Source organism: Sceloporus occidentalis, unplaced genomic scaffold (genome assembly GCF_023333645.1).
Source record: "Sceloporus occidentalis isolate IW3139 unplaced genomic scaffold, rSceOcc1.0.p SCAF_2, whole genome shotgun sequence".
Taxonomy (NCBI): Eukaryota; Metazoa; Chordata; class Lepidosauria; order Squamata; family Phrynosomatidae; genus Sceloporus; species Sceloporus occidentalis.
In genome coordinates, this window is record NW_028316982.1 from 60,605,903 (window position 1) to 60,618,098 (window position 12,196).

At 45.1% G+C, this 12,196-nt stretch overlaps 1 protein-coding gene across 2 annotated transcripts in view; it reads left to right on the forward strand.

The window, feature by feature from the left end:
• Positions 1-633: 633 nt before the first annotated feature.
• The window catches only part of LOC149318435 (protein O-GlcNAcase), a 52,774-nt gene continuing 41,211 nt past the window's right edge, over positions 634-12,196 (forward strand). For both annotated transcript variants that reach the window (XM_089509695.1, XM_089509699.1), the window contains exon 1: positions 634-974. In XM_089509695.1, coding sequence (XP_089365821.1) covers positions 728-974 — 247 coding nt within the window. In that variant the 5' untranslated portion in view covers positions 634-727. The remainder of the gene's footprint in view (positions 975-12,196) is intronic.

The following is a 12,196-nucleotide window of genomic DNA, read 5'->3' on the forward strand; positions in this document are numbered from 1 at the left end:
GCGCAGCCTCGTCTCCGCCAATCCCCACCCATGCGCAGTTCAGGAAGCAGCATCCGCCGTTTACGCATGCGCAGTAGGCCGAGGCTCTTTATTCCAGCGCTGTGACCCTGCAGAGCATGCGCAAGAAAAAAAAACCCTCTACCATCTGAGTGCGCATGCGCAATAGGGCTTTCTTCCCCCCCCCAGCGGAGTCAATCAGTCTTAAACATGCGCAGTAGGCCGAGGCTCTTTATTACGGTGCCGAGACCTTTAGGGGCGTGCGCGAGAAAACCCTCTACCACCTTATCACGCATGCGTAGTAGAGTTTTTTCTTTCTTTCCGCTCCAGCCGTCAGCCAGTCTTAAGCATGCGCAGTAGGCCGAGGCTCTCTATTCAAGTATCCAGACCTTGCGGGGCATGCGCGAGAAAAACCTCTACCACCCTGTCACGCATGCGCAGTAGGGTTTTTTCTTTCTTTTTCTCTCCCCCCCAAGGTAATTAGTCACTCTCGTTGCAAGGGAGAGGGGGGAGCATCTCGCGCCCCTGGAGAGGAGGCACGTGACCAGCGTCCGCTTTCCCGATTGGCGGACCGGCGGGCGAGCGCGAGGAAGGCGGTTGGTTCTGGCGCGGACCGGTTGGGGCTGGTTTTCTTTTTTCTTTCTTGGGCGCGCAAGCGCAGTTCGTCCCAGTGTGTGAGAAGGAAGAGAGAGAGAGAGAGAGAGAGAGAGAGAAGGGAAAGAGGAGGGAAATGGCGGCGGCGGCGGCGGAGGGGAGCCCTGGAGCGGGTCTAGCCGGGATGGTGGAGGAGGCGCCGGGGGAGCCTCAAGGCGCCCCCAGCCCTGTCCCCGCCGTCGCCTCCGTCTCCGAGTCTCCCCCGACGAGACCGGACCTAGCGAGCCCAGAAGCGGATCCTGAGGGCGGAGGAGGAGGAGGAGGAGGAGAAGGAGCGGTGGGAGGCCGGGGAGCGAGGAGGTTCCTCTGCGGCGTCGTCGAAGGTAAGAAAGAGGCGGCGGCGGCGGAGGAGGAAAGTAAGGCGAACAAAGCACCCCTTCTCCTCTCCTCCTCCTCCTCCTCCTCCCTCCTTTTGTGTATCTTTCCGCCTCAGACCCGGCCTGGGCTCAACGGAGCCAGGAGGGGAAAGGGCTTCATGGCTTCTGCTCTTTTTCTGAGGGCGAACAAAATGGAGAAGGGTCTGGAAGCCATGCCAGGTCCAAGGCTTCCGTGGCCGCCATCCGCACATTGCTTGTTTGTTTGTTGGTGGGATACTTTTCGGGCGCCGTGGCCCTCTTCTGGGAGGGCTCACTCCTGGCCTTTCGCCAGCATCTGTGGCTGCCATCTTCGGAGAGAGGGAGGAAGGCACTCTCCTCCCTCCAGATTGGCAGCTTCGGCATTTGCGGGCGGGATAATTGACGGACTTGATTAGTACATTCTCTCTAGGAATCTCTAGGGCCTCCAGTGCAACTCTATGGTCACCTTTAACTGAAAGTTGCACTGAAAGACCTAGAGCTTCCTAGAGAGAATAGTCTACTAGGCCTTTGTAGCTCCTCCAACTCAATTCTCTGGTCAGTGTCTGTCAGACGTTGACGACAGAGTTGCACTGGAGGACCTAGAGATTCCTAGAGAGCTGTCCTCTCAGGTAAAAACAGGGCGTTCTTGTTATTTGTGGTTTTCCATATTCACGGGGGTCTTGTGCCCCTAACCCTAGCGAATATGGAGGGACTACTGTACTTTGAACAAAGAAAACTACAAATCATATTTCATTGGTTGCGTATAACATAAACGCATACAGCTCTTTACATAATGGCTTGCCTTTGAAGTTGGGGGATGTTTTTCTAGCATTTTTCTTGAGGGCAACCAAAATGGAGAAGGGTCTGGAAGCCATGAAGCCAAAACTAACAAAATGATGAATGCAAAGTTCAAAGGCTTTCCTGGCCGGCATTCCTAGTTTTTGTGTGGTTTTTGGGCTCTGTGGTCATGTTCTAGAAGCATTTATTCTTGACGTTTCACCAGCATCTGAGGCTGGCATCCAGAGAAGGCTGGAGTGGAAGAGAGTACCCTTGTCCCTCCATATTTGCTAGGGTTAGGGGCACAGGAGCCCCGTGGATATGGAAAAACCACATATAACAAGAACACCCTGTTTTTACCTGAGAGGACAGCTCTCTAGGAGTCTCTAGGTCCTCCAGTGCAACTCTGTGGTCAACGTCTGACAGACACTGACCAGAGAATGGAGTTGGAGGAGCTACAAAGGCCTAGTAGAGCATTCTCTCTAGGAATCCCTGGGTCTTTCAGTGCAACCTTTAGTTAAAGGTGACCATAGAGTTGCACTGGAGGACCTAGAGATTCCAAGACAAAACGTATTAATTAAATCTGCAAATATCAAAGCCACAAATATGGAGGGGGTGAGTGTACTGTGTGACCCTGGGTAGAGAGGAATGATTGCAAAATGAACTTCAGCACAGAGAAATGTAAGGGGATAGAAATACTCAAAATAAATAAATGTAAGATATTAAGCAGGAAAAAATGAAACCCATAGATATGTTATAGGGGACACCTGGCTTTAGGAGACTTATATGTATGAAAGGGATCTAGGAGTCCAAGTAGACCACAAGTTGAACGTGAGTCAACAGTGCAACATGGCAGCTGAAGAGGCCAATGCGACTGTAGGCTGCATCAGTATGTGAAATCAAAGGCTTTCATGGCCACTGTCCTTAGTTTTTGTGGGTTTTTCAGGCTATGTGGCCATGTTGTAGAAGAGTTTATTCCTGACGTTTTGCCGGTATCTGTGGCTGGCATCTTCAGAGAATCGAACTCTTCCAGGACATGGCCACATAGCCCGAAAAACCCACAAAAAACCATAGAGCAAAATTTGGGGCCACTGGTCTAGATCAAGGGAAGTAATGGTGCCACGCTACTCTGCTTTGGACAGGACCCACCTGGAATACTGTGCCCAGTTCTGGGCACCACAGTTCAGAAGGGATGTTGAGAAATGAGCATGTCCAAAGGAGGGCAACCAAAATGGTGAAGGGTTTGCAAACCATGCCCTATGAGGAGATACTCAGGGAGCTGGGTATGGTTAGCCTGGAGAAGAGAAGAGAAGGTTAAGAGGTGGTATGATAGCCCTGTTTAAGTATTTGAATGGGTGCCATATTGAGGATGGAGCAAGCTTGTTTTCTGCTGCTCCAGAGAACAGGACCCAGAACAGTGGATTCAAACAACAGAAAAATAGATTCCGCCTAAACATTAGGAGAAATTTCCTGTCAGTAAGGGCTTTTAGACAGTGGAACACACTCCTTCCTTGAGTGTAGTGGAGTCTCCTTCCTTGGAGGTCTTTAAGCAGAGGCTCAATGGCCATCTGTTGGGGGTGCTTTGATTATGAGTTCCTGCAACTCACAATCTGTGATCACACGCCGCGTTTAAGCACTGCAGCCTCCCAAGCCACACCTTGCTCTTGTTTCTGCCCAAAGCAAAACGTTAGGAAGCTGCAGTATGTGCTAGAAAAACATCCCCCCAACTTCAAAGTCAAGCCATTTTCCTGTGCTCTTGAGTTTCTTAATGTGTACCCAGTAGCCTTCCTCCTAGATATATTTATACCTGATGTAGACATTTTTAGTCCTTCCACCTCATTGTGGTGAAGTGCCATTCCACATCAATGAGTCCCAGTTTTGGGGGGAAAACATGATATAAATAAATATAATAATAAAAATAATAATAATGGACAGTGGTTATTTACTGTTGTGGTTGTGTGTCTTCAAGTCATTTCCAACTTATGAAGGTATCACAGGGTTTTCTTGGCAAGATTTATTCAGAGGACTTATGGTGACCCAGAGGCACAGCTTTCTTAGCAAGTTTCTTCAAAGATTTGTTTCTTCAAGGTTTGCTCTGACATGGTTTGTCATTGCCTTTTCCTGAGGCTGAGAGAGCGTGACTTGCCCAGGGTCACCCAGTGGGTTTCCATGGCTGAGTGGGGATTCGAATTCTGGTCTCCATAGTCATAGTACAGTGCTCAAGCCACTGCCATGCTGGCTCTCTGTTCATTTTCTAGTGAGTGTCATTGGTACTTAGTACTGCTTAGGACAGTGGGTCTTAGCCATTTCTTTACCAGAGAACCCTTTTAAACACATTTGGTTGCCATGGACCCTCCCCCCCCCCCAAGATTTAACTCATGATTTAAAAGACTTAAAAGCCCAATAATAATAATACCTGAACATTGAACCAATTACAATTACACCACCCATTAAACCTTCTCTCAGGGGCAGAGGGAAGGCTTTTTTCCTTGCTCCTTTCCACCAGTTGAGACTGGAGCAGATTGCATGGCAAAACCAGCCAGCCAGCCTTTACCTTGATTCCTGTCACATGGGCAGTGGGGGGGGGGCAGGTTGGGCAGCTGAGCAATCTTATAACAACCATGTGACAGAAGCAAAGGCTGGCTGGGCCTGTGTGTTGCTATTCAGTCCGCCCTGAGGCTTGAGCGAGTTGAATCATGGGATCATGAAGCACTGTACAAAAAGAGACTTGCACACATGGAGGTCAGTAACTCTGCTCCACAGAGTCAGTGACCATGAGGCACTGTCCACAAAGGGATTTGTGCACATGGAGGTTGATAATCTTGCTCCCCTTGCAGTTCCTTTCAGGTCTTAAGATTCTGTGATTCTAGGATTCTGTCATACTCCTTAGTATGTTTTGGTGGGACTTGAAATGAGTTAGGAAGTAGAAAAGAGGCAGAGTGGGGAGAGTGTAAGGTGGAGGTGGCCTCAGAGTGAGGCAGAGACATTATGGTGCAAGGAGGAAAGGGAGGCATGGGGCTATTGGCAAAAAAGGAGACAGGAGAAGGAGGGTGAGGAGGATGCAGGGTGGGCAGGCAGGCAGTGGTGGAGAGCTGTGTCATATGTATGTGCGCCAGCTAACTCTGAAAAGTTAGTAATAGTTCACATCAGTGTTAAGGAGGGGTGCCAGACACTTTGGTTGCTTACTAGTCTGCCACTCTTTCTTTCCTCCTTCCTTCCTAATGAAGAAAGAAAAAAGGGAGGGCGTGTTGAAGGATTTGTGACAGAAGACTGGCCCATTCCCAGCTGGGAAGAAGGTAAAGGAGAGAGAAAAGGCTGGCTGACAGCTCTGCTGTTGTCTCCTCCTCACAGTGGAGTGTCCATGTGGCAGGCAATGCGTGGTCCCAGCCAGACAACCTTTACCTTGGATCCTGTCACATGGCCACTCCATGGCGGGGAGTTGATGGTATGAGCAGCCTTCAAGCCTTTGCTGACCTCTTGTGAGGACAATGCAGGCCCCTGGGGGTCCGGGAACCCTAGATTAAGAACTACTTTGTTTCAACAATGTACAGCTTGCTAAAGGTGAGTGTGTTGCTTTTGCTCTAGCATATAATGTAGGAGCATTTATTTGTCTAGAGGTAGTTAAAGGAACATGATTCAAAGTCTGGATTCAAATGTAATTGTTTTTATCCATAGAGCCGTAGTGGCAAACCTATGCCATGCATGCCAGAGATGGCACACAAAGCAATTTTTGAGGACACAGAGGGCGGGGAAGACGAGGAACAGGTGCGTGTCTGTTCCTCCTCTTCTTGGCCGTCCCAGGCCCCTGCTGTCTCTGGAGAGGCAGTTAAAAAGGCCCGGGAGGCAGGGGGAAAGAGGAGGAACAGGTGCTCTTCCCTCCACCCTCCGAGGCCTTCAACTGTCTCCGAGGAACTCCCACCCCTGAAAGGCAGAGGTCCTACCCCCAGATGTCCCGTCCCGCTGAAAGTCCCACCTCCTGGCACTGGGTGACACCCAGTGTGGGAACACCTTTGAGTTTGGGCACTCCACTCCCATCTCTAAAAGGCTTGCCATTACTGCCATAGAGTAATCAGTACAGTGCTACCTCGGGTTACGAAATTAATTCGTTCCGCGGCGCCGTTCGTAACCCGATACATTTCGCAACCCGAAAAGGCTTTCCGTTAGCACTGGAAAGCCGCTAGCCGCGCTTCGCATTTGAATTTCGCGCCGAAACGCGCCGAAATGAATTTCGTAACCCGAAAAATCTTTCGTTACCCGGAACAGTTTTTTCCAATCTAACTTTTTCGTACCCCGGAAATTTCGTAACGCGATCAATTCGTATCCCGGGGTACCACTGTATTTGGTTGTCTTTCTAGTTTGCATTTTTGGTTCATCTTGTGGCAAGCTGTACATGCCTTTTCTAGCACAGACAAGATTGAGGAACTCTGAATTTTGGAAAGAAGGTGTACTCCCAGGCCTGTAAAAACAAAGTTTTGAGCCAGTATTGCATAGTGGTTGGAATATTGGCCTTTGACTCTGGAGACCTGGGTTCAATTCCCCGCTTGGCCATGAAACCCACTGGGTGACCTTGGGCAAGTCACATGCTCTCAGGCGAAGACAATAGCAAACCTCTGAACAAATCTTGACACGAAAACTCAAAGATAGGTTCATGTTACGATTGTTGTAAGCCGGGAACCTAACTTTGTGGTTGTTAAAGGCACACACCAACCAAAAAGTTGTGTAATAAAAGTAATAAATTTTAATGACATTTTTGGGGAGTGGGAAAAGAAAAGAGCTCATGTGATGAACAGGTGTTGTTAGGAATGAAATTAATTTTTGTTCAATATTTGCATAAAGTGCAAACAGACAGTAGCTACCATGTACCTCATGTCAATTGTGTTGGCCTTTGTGCTAAAGCACATCCAAACTCATATGCAGTACACAGATTCAACCTTCCTCATTCATTCTTGGATTAATAACAACTGTGATGAAAAATGCCATACTGGTGGTTTTGTATCAGAAATGAACATCCAGTAATACCTTCCCACACAGAATGTTTTTTTCATTGTAATGCTATTATGAAAGAAGTTTTTTTTATCTTCAGCTTCCTAATAGTTAGTCTGCTGCTATTATTATTATTATTATTATTATTATTATTATTATTATTTTATATCTTGTCTTCCTCCCAGTAATGGAACCCAAGGTGGCAAACAACATTTTAAAACAAGACAGATTAAAAACACTGCCAAAGTTAAATGAAAGCAGAACATTTATTATTAAACAAGCATCTCTTAAAACAATTACAAATACTAAAATGCATAAAATAATTTTAAAAACTGTATACAAACCAGTACCACATAGCATTAAGTGTCCAACTTCAACAATTTTTAAAGGCCTGGTGGCACAAGTTTTCATCTGCCACCAGAAGGAGAACAAGGACAGGGGCAGCCTGGCCTCTCTGGCGAATGTTCGAAAGGCTGGGAGCAGCCACAGAGAAGGCCCTCTCTTTTGTTCTCACCAAACAAGCTTGAGATGGTTGTGCAACAGAGAGGAAGGCCTCCAGATATCTTAAAGCCCCAATGGGCTCATATAGAAGATTGTACTGTGCTTTCATGTCATTTCTGACTTATGACAACCCTAATGGGAACCTGCCATGGGTTTTTCTTGGCAAGATTTGATTAGAGGTGGTTTGCCATTGCCTTTCCCTGAGGCTAACAGTGTGATATGCCCAAGGTCCCCCAGTGGGTTTCATATGGTCCTTCAGATAAACTGGACAAAAGCCATATCGCTTTAATGGTTGTTCAGTAAAAAAACAAAAACAAAAAAAAACCTGGTTGACTGGACAATTCCTCCCTCTTATCCCTGACATTGCACTCCCCCCCCCCCCAAGTTTTAGAACTGGAAAGGCCAATGAATCCTTGTTTGGCCTTGCGCCATCAAGATACTTAGACAGTCTAGGGGCCATCCCCAGCTTTTAGCTATCAGCATGGCTGTTGCTAATTTCTACCTTGAGTTGGAAGGGTATGTGCCTTCAAGTCACATATCAACTCCATGAGTCTCATAGGGAAAGAATATTCAGAGGTGTTTTTGCCCCTTCATTCCTCTGAAATATAGCCTATAGCATCTGGTCTCCCATCCAAGTACTTACCAGAGGTACATAGCAACAGAAGGCTGTAGGAAAGGTTGGAGGTTCTCACACTCATAAGATGGATCCTTTTGACAAACCTGTCATAAGGATCTTGGTAAGTGGAACTGGGCAACTTTGTAATATATTCACAAGACAGGCTGACAAAAAGCATGGAGTTAAAAAAAATCATGACCAGAATATGAGTGCATTTGTCACATGATTAAGTTTTGTCACCTGGCAGAAAGACCGCACAAATACAAAAGGGTGATGTGAAAGTGATGTAAATTAAGTTAGATTTCTGGATGATTATTACATAGCAGGATTAATTTGTTGTTGTTAGGTCACCTAAAGTCCATTCTGAATCATGGCGACTCTGTGGATGAAACATCTTCAGGTATCCCTTTCTTCCACTGCTCTGCTCGGGTCCTGCAAGCCCATACTTGTAACCCCCCCCCCCCCGATTGAGTCCATTCATCTGGTCTGTGTTCTTCCCCTCCTTTTTCTCCCAGCTTCAACATGGTCATCTTGGCTTCCAAATTTTCTTTGTTTTCTTGGCTGTCCATTGTACCCTAAGTACTGTTCTCCAGCACCACATCTTGAATAAATTTATTTTCTTTCTGTATGCTTCCTTTACTGTCCAGCTCTCACATCCGTACATGGTAATGGGAAATACAGTGACCTGGACAATTCTGACTTTAGTGCTCAGTTGTATGTCTTTACTTCTTAGGATCTTGTCTAGTTCTTTCATAGCTGCCCTTCCCATTCCTACTTTTATTTCTTGACTGCAGTCACAATTCTGGCCAGTGTCTCATCCTAGGTATGACCATAAATGAAATGGAGGGGATGAGAGTTAAATTGCACTCTTGAAAATTCCCAGGCACATAATGGCCCAACTCTTTCTTCCTGAAATAGGAATAACTTATTTAGTTTAATACTAATTATATGAACTTGTTAAACAATTCTAGTAGTGCTATTAAATTTAAATAAATACCTGTATACCTTTAAATACGATAGTGTGTCTCCACATGGGTGGCTGAGATAGTGACACCTTTGCTTTTCCCAGTACGTAAGGATGGAACATCATGGAACTCGGATTGTCCTCACCATTCACTCCTAGTAGGGAGGATAAAAGTGGTCCCTCCTCCATATCCATTTGAGGGAGCAACTGTTGTGGGATCTTCTCTCACTAAGTCCACCGGCTTGACAGAGCAGAGGAACAACAGAACCCAGAAAGCTGAGAATCCAAAACTGTCAAGTTCCAAATACCGAGGCGAAGAACCAAAGAAAATGGCTGTTCATATAGTAATTTCAACAAGGAGCTCCCTAACAATACATTCTATTGGTTGGTTCAAAGTGCAAACGTACAAAACTTTCATACAATCAGGACACAGATTTTTGAATATTTTAAAATACATTTTAGGGACAATTGGAATATTCCATCACTCCTTATCACCTATGTGTTGTTTTTCCCCCAAGGATGCTGCTTCTAGTTGTTTTGGCTTTCAAAGTAAACTAGACGCCTTGATGCTTGCAAAGATCAACTTGTTCTATAAACATTTCTACTGTAACTCCTGTTCAGCATTTTCTCTCTCTTCCAAAACCTTAACTCCAAAAGCTCAATTATATATATCCATAGTGCAACCATTTCTATAGATCTATAGTGGGGATATTAATCCAAAAATCCATCCATCTCACACACCCCTATTGTCTTCAGTCTTTTGCTACTTACTGCTCCTGGAGTACAATAATCTTTCATGGAGCCCTGCTTGATTTTTGGTCCTTTCCTACTTTTCCTTTGAAAAACAAAAACTTTCTACTTTCGTTTCAGCATGCTTTGTCCTGCTTATTCTCCTCCTCAACCATCACCATCCCTGGTACCTCCCTCAGCCTCAGCCTCATCTTCCCCCCTCCTAATGCTTCTCTCAGTCAGCCAAAGCATGCGGGGGAGGGGGGGAAGGAAGGAAGGAGTGTCCATGCACGCTTCTCTTCCTTGCCCCCCATGCTTTGTCCAGCTGAAGGAAGCTTCCCTCAGCTGGCCAAAGCTCAGGGGAAGGCGGAAAGGGGTGTGCACATGGGGGGGAGGAACACGCATACGCACCTCCCACTTTCCCCCACTTTCTTGGGAGTCTTCCGCCCCTAACCCCCGCGAATGTGAAGGGCAGACTGTATTAAAATTACCTTCAGGCTATGCTTATACGGTGTATACAAAACATAAATGAATTTAATGTTTGGAATTGGGTCTCATCTCCAAGATGTCTCATTATATATATGCAAATATTCAAAAATCCAAAACACGTCTGGTCCCATGCATTTTGGATAAGGGAGATTCAATCTATACTTGTATCCTGCCCCCTTATACCATAAGATTTCTGGATAGCTTACAATAAAATGAATTTAAACAATTTAAAATTAGAACAGTAACAATTTAGAAAAATAAAATAATTTAAGTGTTCTAAAACATAAACAATTGAATATCTTATGTGTCTTATAATTTATTTGGACTGTTCTATAATTGTGAGCTGCAAGAGCAAGATTATATTCATGGTTCTGCATACTGGCTATGGAAATATTGGTATTAATCTCTGTCATTGTATAATTCATACTAATAATGAAATAGTTTTAACAGCATCAAGGTGTTCAGCACTTATGGCACATTGAGTACATTTTTAATAGTAATATAAGTCATTTGTCTCTTTGGAGTCTGCTAGTTTAGGCAGAGGTATCTTCTGGTGCAGTCAGATTTTAAAATAAAGGTACAGTAGTTTCTGTGAAGTTTTGCTCTCTGCAATTTCAGTTACCCGCTGTCCAAAAACATTTCAGGTATAGGGTTTCAGATATCCACTATGGGTCTTGGAATATATCCTACATAGATAAGGAGGGTCTACTGTATGCTGCTTTGTCCTCACTCTTAGAGGCAGATGTAGTGATAATCTTAAAGGGCCTAGTTGAGAATTTCAGAAACATCCTGAGTGGGAGAACTGTGCTCACAAAAGAACTAAAAATAACATGATTTGTGGATGGTTATTGCATATGGCAACTAGCAGTATTGTACTGTGAAGCACTTGTGTGCTGGATGCATTTAGATGTGTGGTGAAAGGTCAGCAAGCAGTTAGGAGATACAGGTTGAGGGGACGATTAGTGCCATAGGCACTGTGGTTATATACTTGGTTCACATCAGAAAAAGGAATACTGACCAATACCCCTTCTTACACTAATGCACAGAGCATGGGAAATCAGCAAGATGAACTTGAACTCCTAGTACAACAAAGCAAATATGACATAATAGGCATTACTTAAATTGGTGGGATGAGACTCATAATTGGAATGTAGAAAGGGGTATAACCTTTTTAGGAGAAACAGTCCAAACAGGAAAGGAGGAGGAATAGTATTATATGTCAGGGATATTTACACCAGTGAAGAGATCCAGGACATCAGAACTGGAAGCCAGGTGGAGAGCATCTGAATAAAAATTTTAAAAGGGCAGGGAAACAACAGGGATGTTATTACGGGAGTCTACTACAGACCTCCAAGTCATATGGAGGAACTGGATGATGTCTTTCTAGAACAGATGACCACACACTCAGAAAGGAGAGATGTAGTAGTGATGGGTGACTTCAGCTATCCTGATATTTGCTGGAATTCAAACTCAGCAAAATCCTTAAGGTCTAGCAAATTCCTCACTTGCCTTGAAGACAATTTCATTGTCCAAAAGGTGGAAGAGGCAACAAGGGGGTCAGCTATTTTAGATCTGGTTCTAACCAACAAGGATGACTTGGTTAGTGGGGTGCAAGTTGTGGGATCATTAGGTGGAAGTGACCATGTTCTCCTGGAGTTTGTTATACAATGGAATGGAGAAGCCAGGCATAGTCAGACACGCATTCTAGACTTTAGGAGAGCGGATTTCAGTAAACTTAGGGAAATACTGGGGGTGATCCCATGATCAGGAATACTAAAAGAGAAGGGAGTTCAGGATCTCAAGAGGGAGATACTGAAGGCACAATTAAAAAATTTAAAACAGTTCCAGTGAGGAAGAAAAATGGGAGGTATCTCAGGAAACCAGGATGGGTGACAAAGGAGCTTTCAACTGAGCTAAGTTTTAAACTGAACATGTATAAGAAATGGAAAAATAAAGAAATCACCAAAGGGGAATTCAGACAAATAGCTAGCCTGTGTAAGGGTAAAGTCAGAAAAGCTAAAGCGCCGAGTGCACTCAGGCTTGCTAGAGAGGTTAAGAACAATAAAAAGGGCTTTTTTGGATATGTCCGCAGCAAAAGGGAGAATAAGGAAATGGTAGGGCCACTGCATGCAGAAGATGGCAAAACGTTAA